At 48.0% G+C, this 17,704-nt stretch overlaps 1 protein-coding gene across 1 annotated transcript in view; it reads right to left on the bottom strand.

Moving 5' to 3' along the window:
* EXD1 (exonuclease 3'-5' domain containing 1) overlaps positions 1–17,704 on the bottom strand; it is a 189,428-nt gene that overhangs the window by 60,878 nt on the left and 110,846 nt on the right. The window contains exon 8 of the mRNA XM_069745614.1: positions 9,318–9,422. Within this exon, the coding sequence (XP_069601715.1) occupies positions 9,318–9,422 (105 nt within the window). The remainder of the gene's footprint in view (positions 1–9,317; positions 9,423–17,704) is intronic.

The raw sequence follows: 17,704 nt of genomic DNA, 5'->3' as shown, positions 1-17,704 counted from the left end.
TAGTTTAATATCTGTAGTAGTGTGAATGTGGATGGAGCAGGACAAATTGCCGGACACACAGCAGGGGATCAGCTGACGTTAATGAACCCCAATAACACTGGGTCATGTGTTGACTGTGCAGACGGCACTTCTGAGCAGCAACTGGCGGTGTTGGAGCCCAGGGATTACAGTTCAGGTGGTAGAAACATGAACACAACAGGAGACCTGGATACTGTTACCAACCAATTATTTAATCTGGAAGTGGACTGGCAAATTCCTGCGAGATCCAGGCCTTGTTCTTTTTCAGAAAAGCAAGTCGGTCAACGTTATCGGAGGATAGTTGCATGCAATGGTCTGTTAGTACACCACCTGCAGCACTAAACACGCATTCCGATAATACACTAGCAGCAGGGCAAGCCAGCACCTCCAATGCATACTGGCTAAGCTCTGGCCATGTATCTAGCTTAAAGACCCAAAACTTGAAGGGGAAGAGCCGTGTGGGAGAACACAGAGAGGGCAAGACATGTAGTCTGTCACCATCTAACGGAAACGTTGCCTCCTGCTGACTGGAGCCGTCTGTGATGGTGTTGACATTTGTGGCGGGGACACAAAACTTTGCCATATTTGGGCCATACTGGTCTTGCCTTGTGCTGAGGCGCTGCTTCTGCTCCCTCTTTGTGCAGAGCTTCCTCCACTGCCTCGATGCACTGAGCTGCTTTGTAAAGCACTAGCAGCACTGCTCTCGGGTGGAATGGAGAACATGATGGAATGCACCAGTGTGTCTTGGTACTCCCGCATTTTACGCTCCCGGTTCAAGGGTGTTGTAACAACCCTGCCGGCATCACTGCATGGTCTTCCATTCCCACCTGCCTATTACATCTGCTCACTCACCCTGTGCCATGCTGTGAGATCTGTCTACTGCCGGCTCCATGGTCGCTTACTCTATGTACACTTCCTGGCTGTGTGCATAGGGGGGCAGCGCCAGCAACTACGGATTCTTGTTGAGACTGTGTGCACCTCCCTAAGGTGCTCCTGGCCAATAGCCTTGAGGCCTCTGATACTTAAGGCATCCTCACGCATTGGAGGATGCCTGAGCAAACTATTTTCCTCAGTTAGCACTTGCTACTGAGCTGCCAGGTTGTGTCTGTTTCCTGTCTCAGAGGGCTGCAATTAGCAGGCCTTCATCTGTGTTCTGTTTGTGTATCCGTGTCCGTTTCTGTCTGAACTCTGGTCTATGTCCGCTCCTGTTCCTCCTTTGTCATTTCCCACTCTGCTGTTTGTACCTCCGCCTTATCTTTCTGCTCTTTTCGCCACTGTCTGTGGTTCTGCTTCTCTCTGCTCTGTTCTGCCACAACCTGTGGTTCTGTGTCTCAGCTTTGCTCTCTGCAACTTTGCTCTGCACTCTGTGGCTTTGCTCTGTGGCTCCGCTCAGCTCTCGCTCTGCGGTTTTGCTCCTTGTGGTTCTACCTGGCTCCGCCTCCTGCATTTCTGCACGTGGCTCCTTCACCTCCTCTGCTCTTAGCTCCGCCTTCTCCTTCTCTGCTCTTAGCTCCGCCTTCTCCTCTGCTCTTAGCTCCGCCTTCTCCTCTGCTCTTAGCTCCGCCTTCTCCTCTGCTCTTAGCTCCGCCTTCTCCTCTGCTCTTAGCTCCGCCTTCTCCTCTGCTCTTAGCTCCGCCTTCTCCTCTGCTCTTAGCTCCGCCTTCTCCTCTGCTCTTAGCTCCGCCTTCTCCTCTGCTCTTAGCTCCGCCTTCTCCTCTGCTCTTAGCTCCGCCTTCTTCTCTGCTCTTAGCTCCGCCTTCTTCTCTGCTCTTGCTCCACCTCCTGTGGTTCTGCTTTGCATTCACTTTTGCTCTACCTCTGCTCAGCAACTTGCCGTACAGGTCTCTACCTGTCTGTTTATATTTACCAGTCTGAACAGGTTCTTACCTGTTTCCAAACACCCGCCTGTATACCAGTTCCTACCAGAGTATCAGCCCTGTCCGCCTGTCTGCCAGTACCAGCTGCACCTGCCTGTCTGCCAGAGTGCCAGCCTGTATCTCTTTCAAGCCAGTCTGCCCCTCAGGGTCTCTGCCGTACCCGTCCGTCAGCCAGTGTCACAGCCGTGCCTGCCTACCTGTGTCTTGTCCCCAGTGGGATCAGCATCCACAGTCCGACTCCACCCTGGAGTGGTACCTGGTAGCTTCCTATTGCACAAGTCTGACCTCACCATCAGAGGCTCCAGCAAACACCTAGGAAGCTACTTAGTTACGCCCCTTCCAGGGAAGTTTGGTCTGTGGTCCAGTGGGGCCACACCCCCAGACACCCGCGCCAACCAGTCTCGGCACGAGCGTTACAGGTGTTAGGAGGCTTTGTAAGTTGTCCCGGTAGCAAGAATCTAGGAGGGTGTACACCCAATAATCAGCCGTGTTGAGAATGTGGGCGATGCGGCAGTCGTTTCTCAGGCACTGCAGCATGAAATCAACCATGTGCTGCAGACTGCCAACTGGCCAAGAAACGCTGTCCCCTGCTTGAGGCATGATCTCTGCCTGCTCTTCATCATCCCACCCTCACATACATACTGACTACTAGAGCATTGTGTACCTCCCTCCTCTGGACAGATGTCTTCCTCCTCCATTGACTCCTCCTCAAAGTATTCCCTGCTTAGGCCTTTGTGAGGAATCACGTTGCGCAGACTTTCCAGAAGCAGATGGCATTTGTGACTCCTCATCCTCCACCTCTTCCACAACCTCCTCCGTTAGTGCTTGCAGTGTTTTTTCAAGCAGGCAGAAAAGGGGGATAGTCATGCTGACTATGGCATCATCTGCACTCACCATCCGCGTGGAATCATCGAAGGCACGCAAAACGTGGCAGATGTCCTTCATAGAGGCCCACTCAGTGGTGGTGAAGTGTGAACGTCGCGCAGTGCGAATTGTTTGAGCCTAATGCAGCTGGTACTCCATTACTGCTGCCTGCTGCTCACACAACCTCTCCAACATATGTAACGTTGAATTCCACCTAGTGGGTAGGTCACATATGATGCGATATTCCAGAAGGCGGAATCGGCGCTGCAGAGCTGCAATGCGCGATCTTGCCAAGCAGGAACGCCACAAGTGAGCGCATTCTATGAGGACCTTGTGCAGCAGTACATCAAGATCCAGATAGTCCCTCAAAAGACTCTGCACGACCAAGTTGAGCATATGTGCAAGACATGGGATGTGAGGTTGCCTAGGCCCACAGCTGCCACCAGATTTCGGCCATTGTCACACACTACCATGCCTGGCTTGAGATTCGCTGGCACAAACCACACATCGCTCTCCTGCTTGATGGCAATCCAGAACTCCTGCGCTGTGTGGCTTCGATTCCCCAAAGAAATTAATTTCAATACGGCCTGTTGACGTTTGGCCACGGCTGTGCTCATATCAGTCGTAACAGCTAAGCGTTCACGGGTCCATGTGGAGGTAGACGGACGGCTCCTGCAGCGCTGATTCAGAGGAACTGGAGTATGAGGAGGAGTCAATGTGTACAAACTGGATTCCTGCAATCCTTGGAGTTGGCAGAACACGTACAGCGTCACTCGCAAGATCTGTACCCGGCTCCACAACATTTAACCAATGGGCAGTGAGGGAAAGATATCGTCCCTCTACATGGTTACTGGTCAACGCGCTACTAAACGCCGTCAGTAGCAAGGTCCACCTGACCACTGCCAGGTGGACCTTGCTACTGACGGTGTTTAGTAGCGCATGTTTAAATTTTCTCTCCACATGCTTTTGCAGGGCAGGGCCCGCTTGCCTGCTGAAATAAAAGCAGCTGGGCACGTTGTATTGTGGGACTGCCAATGCCATGTAGTTACGGAAGGTGTCAGTCTCCACCAGCCTGAATGAGAGCATTTCAAGGGACAGTTTTGCAATGCCAGCATTCAAAGCCTGTGCTCGGGGGTGGTTTGCAGAGTGTGGGCGCCTTTTCTCCCATGCCTGTGCTACCGATGGCTGTAGACTGGCCTGGGAGTGTGAGGATGACTGGGAACGTGGTGCTGTTGGTGGAATGACACTATCTGTACAACAGTGCCAGAGGTTCTTCCATGGCAATCGTGTGAGGAAGCCGAACCAGCTGTGTGTGAGCTGGAGGAAGAGGCTACAACACGAGCTGAAGAGGTGGTAGGTACCGCTGTTGGTTGGCCTAGGTCTTCAATGTGTCTTTGTAACTCCACCACGTGCTTGGTCCGCACATGTTTCCACATATTTTTGGTATTGAGGTTGATGACTTTTCCCTATTTTCACTTTCTGATTACACAGCTTGCATTTGACAAAGCAAATGTCATCTGCAACTGTGTCAAAAAAGGACCAGGCACTGCAAGTCTTGGGAGGGCCCGTTTTGGGTTTTGGAAGAGGCATGCTCCTAATGGGTGCCGAAGTGGAGGCTACAGGCAACAGAGTCTGCCCCCTCCCTCTCCCTCCTTTTTTGGCCGTTCGGGGAATCTCTTCCTCAGAGCTGCTCCCACCTTCTTCCTGTACCTCACGCCATGATGAGTCAAGGACCTCATCATCTACACTACCCTCTTCAAACGACTGCGTCTCCTGGGTAGTCTCAACAGCCCAGTACGCACCAGAAAGTGGCACCCGAGTCTCATCATCAGATGTGTACTGAGGTGTGCTGACCGTAGTCACTGGCCCACCCGCCTCTTTAGATTCACAGAGACAAATCTGTTGCGCATCACTGCATACTACCTCTTCTTCAGATTCTGGAATGCTGCTTGGCTGGCCCCCTTTTTCCAAGCCAACAGATTCAGAGAACAGAAGTAGAGATGGCAACTGTCCAGGGCTCTGACTGCCTGGGCAATTTGGCAGGTGGTGAAGAGACAGATGGGTGCTCTTCAGTGCTCTGGACCTGAGAGGATCTGGAACTAATTAAAGTCGATGCGTTAGCTGCCATCAACCGACAACGGCTTCAATTTGTTCATACCGCAGCAGTGGGGTACGGCGATCTCCTACAAAGCTGCGCATGAAGGACTGTTCCCTGGTAAAACTGGGGGATGCTGAGTCACTCGTGCCTGCAGCAGGCACAGAATCCCCACGTCCTCTCCCAGCAGAAACTCCATGCCCACGTGACTTACTCCCTGCCTTATTCATCTTGGCAGACTGATAAAGATAGGCAGAAAAGTACTAAGGGCTTAGTGTGCTTATTCCTGAACAGCTGCTAACAGGTATAAGAAACACTAATTTTATAAAGTGTGGCCTAGACTTTAATATGAGCTAATGTGGCCTACACAACTGTAAAGTGGATTGTTTGGTGAAGTTTATTAACTTTTTGTTTTGTTTTTTTCACAAAAAGACACTGGATGTGCCCAAAGATGTAAAACCGATAGTATCACAAACTTTTTGTAGCCATTATAATGCAGGAAGGTAACCTACAATGCAATAGATGAGGCTCCAAAAAATAGGCTAATACTAATCTGGCTGAGGCTGCAGGGCACAATCCAGCAGAAAGGCTCCTCTATCTACTCCTATATAGTGTTTTCAAGCAATCTACCTGGATATGGATGGAACCACACTAATAGGAGACATCAGGAAAAATGAGCTGCACTAATGCAAAAAAGGACAATGTATGAGGCAGTGACGCACGCTGAGAGGACTACAATCGGAGGTGGCTGCAGAACACACTACAGCTTAAGCTGCACTCACACAAAGAGACCTCACATACAGCCGTGAAAAGCGCTGCAAGGCTGCAGAAAAGCTCCTCTACCTACTCATATATAGTGTTTTCAAGCAATCTAGCTGGATACGGATGGAAACAAAACTAATAGGAGAAATCAGGAAAAATGAGCTGCACTAATGCAAAAAAGTGACGCACACTGAGCGGACTACAACCGGAGGTGGCTGCAGAATACACTACAGCGTGATCTGCAATCACACAAAGATACCTCACAAAGAGCCGTGAACAGTGCTGCAAGGCAAAAGAAAGCTTCTCAATTCTCACACAGCGGTTGCTAATGTAGCCTGGGTAAAGCACAATAAAGAAAATCGCAGCTCAAACTGTCCCTCAGAGTCAGAACAGCAGCATCTTGTCCTTAAAGGGAACCTGTCACCCCCAAAGTCGCGGGTGAGGTGAGCCCACCGGCATCGGGGGCTTATCTACAGCATTCTGGAATAATCAATGTTTGTGCAGCACTATATGGGGCAAGTGTTTGTATGTAGCATCTTATGGGGCCATAACGTTTGTGCAGCACTATATGGGGCAAGTGTCTGTATGGAGCATCTTATGGGGCCATTATTAACCTTTATGCAGGATTATATGGGGAATATTTTAATATGGAGCATCTTATGGGGCCATCATAAACTTTATGGAGCATTATATGGGGCTCAGGATTCAATATGGATATTCAGAAACAACCTACTGAGGTCTCAATTTTACTTTTATTGGTATCTATTTTTACTTTTGACATTTACCGGTAGCTGCTGCATTTCCCACCCTAGGCTTATACTCGAGTCATTAAGTTTTCCCAGTTTTTTGTGGCAAAATTAGGATGGGGGGGGGATCGGCTTATACTCAAGTACCGTATATACTCGAGTATAAGCCGACCCCCCTAATTTTGCCACCAAAAACTGGGAAAACTTATTGACTCGAGTATAAGCCTAGGGTGGAAATGCAGCATTTACCGGTGAATTTCAAAAATAAAAATAGATCATTATTTCCCCATAGCTGTGCCATATAGTGCTCTGCACCGTTCATATTTCCCCATAGCTGTGCCCCATATAGTGCTCTGCACCGTTCATTTTGTCCCATAGCTGTGCCCCGTATAGTGCTCTGCACCGTTCATTTTGTCCCATAGCTGTGCCCCATACTGTGCTCGGCACCGTTCATTATTGCCCCATATCTGTGCCCCATATACAATGCTCTGCACCGGTCATTATTGTCCCATAGCTGTGCCCCATACTGTGCTCGGCACCGTTCATTTTGTCCCATAGCTGTGCCCCATATACAGTGCTCTGCACCGTTCATTGTGCCCCATAGCTGTGCCCCATATACAGTGCTCTGCACCGTTCATTGTGCCCCATAGCTGTGCCCCATATACAGTGCTCTGCACCGTTCGTTGGGCCCCATAGCTGTGCCCCATATACAGTGCTCTGCACCGTTCATTGGGCCCCATAGCTGTGCCCCATATAGTGCTCTGCACCGTTCATATATCCCCATAGATGCTCCACGTAAATCTGTGCCGCTGCTGCAATAAAAAAAAAAACACATACTCACCTCTCTTGCTTGCAGCTCCCAGCGTCCGGTCCCGGCGCCTCCATCTTCCCGGCGTCTCTGCTCTGACTGATCAGGCAGAGGGCGCCGCGCACACTATATGCGTCATCGCGCCCTCTGACCTGAACAGTCAGAGTGCAGACGCCGGGAAGATGGAGGTGCCGGGAAGATGGAGCGATGCCCGGCGGCTGGAACGCGGACAGGTGAATATTACATACTTACCTGGTCCCAGCGATCCTGACGCTCCCTCTGCCTGGTCTTCGGTGCCGCAGCCTCTTTCTCTATCAGCGGTCACCGGCACCGCTGATTAGAGAAATGAATACGCGGCTCCACCCATATGGGAGGTGGAGCCGCCTATTCATTTTTTTAATGAGCGGTCCCATGTGACTGCTGAAGAGGGGAAGACGCTGAAGAGGGGAAGACGCTGAAGCACAGAAGACCGTGGGACGGCAGGGGGAGCGCCAGGATCGCCAGGACTAGGTAAGTATGCCTCAGCGCCCTCACCCGCCGACCCTGCCACCCACCTTGACTCGAGTATAAGCCGAGAGGGGCACTTTCAGCCCAAAAATTTGGGCTGAAAATCTCGGCTTATACTCGAGTATATACGGTATATACAGTATATATAAATATATATCAGGAAAAAGCATCTACCAACAAGAGTGTGGTTGAAAAATGAGCCCCATAAAAAATTTGTTGAAAAAATAATAACTGTCATAACAAATTTAAACCTAAAAGACACGCACATCCTATACAAATAGAGAGGGAATGAGTATGTACAAGGAAACAAGGGAGAAGTGGACACATACAACCGCATAGATCATACACACATATACAGCATGTATAGCACAAGCATTTCTTTTCCCGGGATACCCATCATTACCATGACTTATGTTGTCTTGTCATATACAAATGCTTTAATATTCTTTTATGTAAATTTGTATAAAGTTACTCTACATATTTTATTTGGCTGTGAAAAAGCGGTTTTTCTTTTGTTTGTTTTATTATTTTTTTTATTTTTTTTGGGGGGGGGGGGGAAGGGAGGGTATTTATAGTTATGCCTTTCTGCCCATTTACATGGATTGTGGGTTTAGGAGTTTCTCTAAAATTAAAATTGAGAAAGTGTTCAATAAAATAGCAAAGAGCAAAGTTCTAGCTAGAGATCATCAGTGGTGATTTCACTGATCAGAGATGCAACTAAAACACAATTAATTCCCATAGTCCTATTTCAGACAGGCTGAATTCACTTCAAATATTAGTAACTCACATATTCCTTTGTGAAAAGATATATCCCAAAGGAAAAACGAAGTGAAGAGAAGGAGATATATTTAAAAATTATTATGTTTATTAACAATAATTAAAGGACAGGGGGGATGTTTACCACCAGACAAAATCTGGGGAGACGAACCTACTCAATGCCACCACAGTTTAAATATGATGAAAATTTAAACCCAGGGTGTCGCGTATGATGGTATTAATGGTGACACCAATATAGGTAACTGGGCAACACAACACTGCACAATAATAATGAATAGCTCCTGGCAGTCAAAAACTAACTAGTATATGACCACTGTAAAGAGTGTTCCCCTTATAGACTGGCACAGGAAATCCACAAATATATCCAGTAGTGCAAGAATTTATGCTAGCAAGCTGGAGAGTAAATTCCCTATAAGAAACCAGAGAAGGAAAAGTTCCTACTAGTGAGTAAGAAGAAGACTCATATAGATGGTCACTGGGTTAATTACCTGCGGTGTGGATGAAGGTGCAGAGAGGTGCCTAGCACAGGTGGCAGGAGGCAGGTGCGGATCCCCGGTGCCCGACAAGCGCTGTTTCACCGTAGCTTCTCCAGTGGGGGCGAGGACCAGTAGGTTCGTCTCCCCAGATTTTGTCTGGTGGTAAACATCCCCCCTGTCCTTTTGTCCACACTTGGTGTATTTGATTGTTAAGTTTTTAATTATTGTTAATAAACATAATAATTTTTAAATATATCTCCTTCTCTTCACTTCGTTTTTCCTTTGGGATATATCTTTTCACAAAGGAATATGTGAGTTAAAACACAATTAAGTACATTTTTTATAGTTTACGTTTTGATTTATAAAGAAAAAGAAACCAATAAGAACCTTTAGGATGCCTTTGTCTTCAAGCACCATTTGAAGTCCATTCTTGAAAACTTTTGGTCCCAAGAGAAGAATGTCAAAAATATATACACGTGTTTTGGTTGCTACCTATCAAAACAAAAAAAGACAGTACAGTAAGTACGTAAAAAAAAGCATAAATGATATTTTTGCAAATTCAAAGTTCACCTGAAAAATAACTCAAATTTTCATGGAAGTCAAATTTACCTCCTAGGACCAAGCTATTTTAAGCCTTAAAAGAAATTGTCAGCTCAGAATGACCGATCAAACCAAGTACAAGAGCTCTGAGTTCCATGGTGTGGCAAGAAGCCAGAGCTGTATAATAAGGGGAGGGGGGCATCATGTACCTCTTACAGCCGCGGATGGAGTTGAGCTCTGCCCATTGCTGTTAACTTATAAAATCCCGCTTCATTCCACCCACCCATCGGCACGCCTGTGATGTGATCACGGGGTGCCGATGGGTTGCCATGACAGCCAGGGTACTGCTGAAGACCACAATTCCTGTCATTACAACACGCCTAAGCAAGTTGAAGATTAAATGATCCCTAAAAGCCCTAAAGTTAAAGATGACACATTTCCTCTGTATTTTAGTGTGTGTATAGATTTTTTTTTATTAGTCATTTCCTCTACTCTATCAGGGAAGGACCACAGCTTGTAGAACCCTCTTCCCAAACGTGAGATCAGAAGAGGCAGAAAGATCCAGTCTATAGTGACTATAAAAAGGTGGAAGTTGAGGACCATATAGCTGCCTTACAAATCTACTCTATGGACACATCAACCCTCTCAGCCCAAGATGTTGCCATCGCTCTTGTAGAGTGGGCCCTCGGGTCATCAGGGACCAGTCTTCCTGAGCCTATATAGGCCATGATAAATTCCCTTATCCACCTGGATAGGGTACCCTTCAAGACTCCCATTCCTTTCCTAGAACCCTGAAAGGAGATAAATAGAGCACTATCTTTCCTCCAAGTTATTGTCGCTAACAGATAGTGAAGAAGGAATCTCCTGTCATCCAAGGTGTGAAACTTCTTTTCCCTATCATTTTTTGGGCTAGGACAGTAGGAAGGCAGAGATATCTCCTGCGACGTATGGAACCTAGATACTACTTTAGGCAGATAAATGGTAAGCATATAACCCAAGCCCATTCTCCTATACCAAGTGTGGGCAACATTCCACTAAATATTTAAACATACTGACCAGATAGTTATTAAACTAAACTGAATCAAAAGTGTCTTTATTTACAAAAAAAAAAAAAAATTTTTAAAACAAAATTGCAATAAAAAAAAAAAAAAGACGTTTTGATTCAGTATAGTTTAATAACTATCTGGTCAGTATGTTTAGGCAGATAGAGTAGTTCTAAAACCAGACCCAGCCTATGGTCCATCACCATGGTAAAGGGAGGGTCGGCTGATACGGCCTGTACATCGCTTACTCTCCGTGCTGATATAAGGGCTATTGAGAGTATAATCTACAATGTAACTACTTTTATGGACCCTTTAGTTAAAGGCTCAAAGGGGGGGGGGCTCTGTCAAAGCATTCAAGACCAAGTTCAAGTCCCATGGAGGGACCCTGACCATCAGGACTGGTCTGGATCTAGCACATGCTTTAATAAACCTGACCACCCACTGATTACCCGCAAGGTTGTAATTATACAGAGCCCCTAAGGCCAATACCTGAACTTTCAAGGTACTAACCGCCAGGCCCTGTTTCTGCCCCTTCTGGAGGAACTCCAGAATCTCCATTAGAGGCACTTTTCCTTCCAGTATATACCCTGTAGATTACATTTTTTCCAGGTCCTACCGTAAATTCTTGTAGTGACCAGCTACCTACTAGTCAGCAAGGTAGAGATCTGGCTGGGAGAAAACCCCTTACCCTCTAGCACTGACCTCTCAAGTTCCAGGCTGTTAAGTGCAGCCCAGTCAACTGAGGATGAAACACGGGCCCCTGAGCTAGAAGGTCTGGGTTTTCTGGAAGGACCCAGACATGTTCCTCAGCCAAAAGAACCAAGGCCTCTTGGGCCAAAAGGGGGCTACAAGTATTACTCTCGCACTGTCCTGCCTCATCTTCCTGTGAACCGCTGGTAATAGAAAGATTGGGGGAAAGGCATAGGCCAGGGTAAAGTCCCATCTGATCCAAAAGGCATCTACCGCCTGAGGATTGTCTTTTGGATCCAGGGAGCAGAACCTCTCCAACTTGCTATTCTGCTGACTAGCGAAAAGGTCGATTTCTGTCCGCCCCCACATGTCAACCAAACGTCTGAATATTGCTGTCGAGGGACAATTCGCCCTGTAGAAGAGGTCTGCGGCTCAAAAAATCTGCTGTTGTACTGTCTCTTCCTCTGATGTGAAGTGCAGATAGTGAAAGGATGTCTCACTCCACAAGGCCGAAAATCCTCTTGATTATATACATTAGGGAACGGGACCGTGTACCCCCGATGATTCAGGTATGCAACTGTGACCTGGTTGTCCAACAATATTCTTATGTGATGGCCTCGTAGGAATGGTAGGAGACTAACGCATTCTCTACCACCAGAAGCTCCCATATGCTTGAGGAGCCTTCCTATTCTATCGCTGACCATGCTCACTGAACGAGATGGTTGTCTAGATGTGCTCCCCACTCCCTGGGACTGTAGTATGTGGTAACTTCCCTGATGATGTGCGTGAACCACGGGATCCCCTCCTAAAGGGACTTTATCTCCAACTACCAGTGGAGCGAATTAATGATGTCCCGTGGCAGGCTCCGTGCATCTTCCAGAACCCCCCCGGTAAGAAATGTTGACTTTCTAACACGAACCACTGCAACTCTCGAGTGGATTTGGGCCCACTTCACTGATGGGATGCATGAGGTCAGGGAGCCCAAAAGGGACATGGCACTCATGAGGGACATCACCGGATCCTGTATTGACCTGGAGAGGAGACTGAACAACTTTTCCTTTTTCTGATCCTGTAGGCGACACTTTCTGGCACGAGTCGAATAAGAGTCATAGAAAGATTTGTGTCTTTTGTGGATCTAACTTTGATATTTCCAAGTTCAAACACCAACCTAAGCTCTCTAAGATGGTGGCTGTGTCTCTCACTTGACTGCGGCAATTGAACGGCCTACTATCAGGAAGTCGTCCAGGTATGGGATGACCAGTCTGCCTCTTTCTCTGAGGTGGGCAGTCACCTCTGCTATCAACTTCGTGAATACACGAGGGGCCACTGCCAGGCCAAAGGGGAGGGCCTTGTACTGGAGGTGCCTTATGGTGCCCCCTACTGGCATTGCTACCCTGAGCTACTTCCGGAATGCTACATGTATTATCACGTGGTAAAATGAGTCCTTTAGGACCAGGATGGCCATATAGCAATCAGGAAAGAGCAGCTGCATTGCTGATTTTATTTATTCCATCTGAAATTTTGGAATGTTCAGGAATTTGTTCTGTATGAGCCGTCCTATTCTCCTCTCTCTGTTTCTAAAAAAAAGAAGCCGAAGCCTTTCCCTTCTTCTCCTGTGGGAATATCTTGTACAATCTTTTTCTCGAAGAGGCTCAGTACCTTCGATTCTAGCGCTATTTCCTCCGAGCTGGACACTCATGTGGCCATCACAATGAACCTGTGGATGTCTCCAGCTTCGACCCCGCCCTCACCAGGTTGAGAATTTATGGGCTGAATGACATTTTCTCCCAGTCTGGAAGGAAGAGGGGGAGCCTTCCTTCCACCTGGGGTAGGGAGTTATTTGGAGGATTTTCTACCAGCTTGGGAAGATTTACCGAACAGGAAGCCCTTGCCTCTCCTCGGTTTATCCTCCCACCTACTATGTTCCGTGGATGTTCTCTTTCGGCTGTATCTCTTCCTCCAAAAGGACTGCCTGAAGAACGAGAAGTGAGGTTTTGGGAACCCTTTCGTCTTATCAGCAGCTTTCTCTAAAGGTACCGTCACACTCAGCGACGCTGCAGCGATATAGACAACGATCCGACCTAAACTAGATCGCTGGAGCGTCGCTGTAGAGACGTCACAGCAACTCCAGAACGATGCAGGAGCGATCCAGTGACGTAACAGCGACTCACTTATCATTCTCGCTCCATGTAAAAACGTTGCTAGCGTCGTTGCTTTTGATGTCAAACATGACGATACACGCCAATCTAGCGACCAAATAAAGTTCTGGACTTCTAGCTCCGACCAGCGATATAACAGTGGTGTGAAGAAACCAGATTGTATCTTAATTACCCAGACAGCTACGTTGTTGCATAAACAAAAGAACTGTTTTTTTATCTGTATATTGGCTTGTGAATTTAAGTGTTTATATCTGGTGGGTCAAAAAGACAGACTGCCCACTGATATACTATCTAACATACTGTGTTAGGGTACCGTCACACAGTGGCATTTTGATCGCTACGACGGCACGATCCGTGACACTCCAGCATCGTAACAATATCGCTCCAGCGTCGTAGACTGCTGTCACACTTTGCAATGTACGACGCTGGAGCGATAATTTCATGACGTATGTGCGATGTAGAAGCCGTTGGTTACTATGCGCACATCGTATACAATATCGTGCACACCTTTGTTACACCATGCGATCATGCCGCCACAGCGGGACACTAGACAACAAAAGAAAATTTCAAACGATCTGCTACGACGTACGATTCTCAGCGGGGTCCCTGATCGCAGGAGCGTGTCAGACACAGCGAGATCGCTGGAACGTCACGGATATATCGCTGGAACGTCACAAATCGTGCCGTCGTAGCGATCAAAATGCCACTGTGTGACGGTACACTAAGTCTGTAATAGTGACTGTACATTGAGTGGGTTAAGCTTTGTTTATTGATGTGTGCTTATATGCTAATAGTGCTACTTAATCCCATCACCACTGTTTGCCATATCTTGATGTTGAACTAAAGGACACTGGGTAATTCTAAAAAATAGCTTACATGCCTTGGGTATAAATTGACTCAGGGTTCACATCCTGGGAGACTGAAGTACACAGAGCTACCAGCAAGACATTCTGCAAACCTCACTACAGACAGAAGAACGGACTGTAGCCAATTCATCATGGCACCATCACGAGGGACACTGGTCTAGGATTCTATAAGATACAACCTAGGGGTTTTCGGCTCCGGTTGGAAGGACACAGATCTGATCCAGTGACCATCTCTGCACCATGGATATGTTTGGAGAAAGCCAGGGTTGGGACCCGCTGGTCGCCTGGTTCCATGGAGATGGTCCGATAAGACAGGTGGTGACTCTCGTGTCAACTGGCTTTGAACCTTGTATGGACTCTATGGACAGTTCTTGGTCATCTCCCTATGCTTGTCGTTACCCCTTCTCTGTGCGTTCATCCACAGATGGAGTAGCGACCCTGGGAGCTCTGACATCGTGTCATACTAGAAATACGCGGAGACGCAGTGATATTTTATATGCGCCCATGTACCCATACAATTCCAGGCATGTTGGGAATGCTCTGTTTGCTATTGTGTGCTGTGGTTCAATAAAGTATTGCCGCACTGTTTTAACTTAATCCTGTGTTGTCTGTGTAGTGTATTGCCCACTGGGAGATAGAACGGGCGTTCAGTGGTATGAGCCGTGGTCCATGCAGTCTTGCTAAAGACAGCCGGGCCAGCGGACAAGAGCACCCACTGACCCCGCTTCTCCGTAACACTGGTGGCAGCAGTGGGACACTACTCAGCCCGGCGGAACCGGGGGAGCTGCAGGGGACTGGTGTTGTCAGACACCGTCCAGGGCTTCACAACCAGGGAGGTATACAAACAGACCCAGCAGACCATTGATGAGGCATGCACAGAAGGTTACCTTAACCCTGTGTTGTCTGTGTAGTGTATTGCCCACTGGGAGATAGAGCGGGCGTTCAGTGGTATGAGCCGTGGTCCATGCAGTCTTGCTAAAGACAGCCGGGCCAGCGGACAAGAGCACCCACTGACCCCGCTTCTCCGTAACAAGCGGGATCCAGATCACTGCTGCATGTCAAACACAACGAGATCGCTATCCAGGATGCTGCAACGTCACTGATTGTTGTCGTTCTCGTTGCAAAGTTGCTGAGTGTGACGGTACCTTTAGATGTTATGCAAAGCTGAGCCAAATAAGTAGTGACAGTCACAGTGGAGAAAACACAGTTTCCCTTTTGCCTGTACGTCCTCTGGGCAACCCTTTAACCAGACCGCTCTCCGGCCTGCATTACATAATGCTGCCGATCTCACAGCCAGTATGGCCGAGTCAGCCATTGCATCCGCCAAGAAGGCCGCCGCCCCCTTGATTACTGACAGCGTGGCCAGAAAGGAGTCTAAGGACGAATTATCGCCCAGCTGGTCTTCCAATCTATTCAGCCAGACCATGAGGGACCTTGCTGTGCAGGTTACCGCGATGGCTGGTCTCAGTGTCAACCTTCCTATCAAGAGTGTCCTTCAGAAATCTTGAGTCCTCAAAGGGGAGGGATGAATTTTTTGAGGCCTTGGATATGGCGACATCCAACCTTTGCACTTTATTCCAGGATGAGGTGGCTTCTTCATCAAAGGGGTGCTTCCTTTTAAAGGAGGATGGCAGGGGGCCTTTCCTATCTGGCTTTTCCCATTCCTTATTAATGAGATTTACCAATTTCTCACTCATAGGAAAAGATTTACGTCTTTTTTTTGTTCAAGGTGCTAAACATGATATCCTGGATAGACTTCTTGGCCTTTTGATCGACCCGTCTCATTGTGGACCTTACGGCCTTAACCAAATTATTCACCTCTTCCAGGCAAAAGCAGTACCCAGAGTCGCTTTCTGACGAGGATGATTCCGAAGCATCCCGCAGAACCCCCCCCCCTTTTCTGAATATACAGTTGATGATATGGGCGATATCTCAGCCCTATACCTACGTGATGTTTCCCCCGAGAGGGATTGGGACCTTAACAAATTCTCCACCTCTGCTCTGATGAGGGTTCTTAAGGTGGAAGAGAAGTCAGGGGTCTCATTATACACCGTGTCATTGATACACGCCTGGCGTAATTATTTGGGCCATGTGCTAGCCATATCCTGCCCGTTGCGCTCTGTGCTTCAGTTTCCCTGTACACTTTCTAGAGGAAATTGAAGGGTACCGGAATAGGAGGCAGGATGTCATCAGAAAGGTCTCCTTTAGGGACCGCAAAATCTTCCATCCCGGTAGAGCTGTGCCGACTTGTCCTGGAGACTTTGGATCAACATGCCCTGCTGGAGCGTTCGGAACTCCTTTGCTAGTGCGGTCGCATCTGGTGTCGGGGTCACTGCGGCTGCTCTGGCTCCAAATACTGCTGCAGACTCTGCTGCTGCGGAGAGGGCTGCTGTGTCTCCATCGCTGCACTGGTGCCCCTGCCTGGCTGGCAATCTACAATTAAGTACTGTGCCTGTAGGGGATCTGCCAGCCGGCGTCTCCTGCAGCTTCCAGTTCCCGCACCCGAAAGTGCTCTGGGTGAAAGGTCCCAGCCTCGTCATCAGAGCATGACTTCCGGTTTCTGGCCGTGCTCTGTGACCGTGCAGGGACGGGGGCTGCGGGTAACCATGCAGTGATAGCGCCGCAGCTCCAGCACGACCGAGACCGCATCGTACCCGCCCCCCGCAGTGCTTTCTGTAACTCCGGCTGAAACAGAGACGTTGCTCTGCTGCAACCGACCGGCCCAGGTCTGGGACTGCTTCTCTTCTACCGCCGTCTTGCAGGTGAAGGTTCCCCCGTCAAGGACAGGAAACCACTGATGTGGAGAGAGGAGCCGCCCTTTTTGTCTAGAAGGTTTCCTGTCCTTGAAGTGTGGATCCCCTCTCTCGTTGGTGCTGTCATGGGTGACTGGAAAAATACATTTAACTTTTACATGGCATGTGAAAAGACTAATAAAGGGTTGATACTGACTTTTAGGATTGCTACATCTAATAAGTGATACTAGTGTTCGAGTCCATTTCTTCCCTGAAGAAGCCATTTTAATATTTAATTTCCCGGGGCAACATTGAATGACCAATAAATAATTTCGACTTGGCACTCTCCACAAGGAGAAATGATCCCCATCTAGAGCCACTGTCAGAGGCCTCTCACTAAGCCAAATTAGACCTCCTGCTTTGCATCGATGAAGGGAAAACATTCTGAAACAAGTGTCGGCAAATGGAGTTTTCTGGTTTGGTTTCCTATCCTAAGTCATACGGCAAAAGCTCATTAAAGGGTCGAGGTTGACCTCTAGGATTTCTACATCCAATAATTGACACTAGAGTTCAAGTTCTTTTCCTTGCTAAAGAGGATACTTGTGCACTAAATGGGAAAACACTGGGCACATGGGATACAATAGCTCCTTAGAGGACAGCAAACTGTGGTGTCCAGTGCCAGGCAGCTGCTGCCAAGTACAAGAAGAACTTATGACGGGTGAACGACTGCACACGAAGATTAAA

This window comes from Ranitomeya imitator, chromosome 1 (assembly GCF_032444005.1).
Source record: "Ranitomeya imitator isolate aRanImi1 chromosome 1, aRanImi1.pri, whole genome shotgun sequence".
In the NCBI taxonomy this organism is placed as follows: domain Eukaryota; kingdom Metazoa; phylum Chordata; class Amphibia; order Anura; family Dendrobatidae; genus Ranitomeya; species Ranitomeya imitator.
This window is presented reverse-complemented; position numbering and strand designations above follow the sequence as displayed.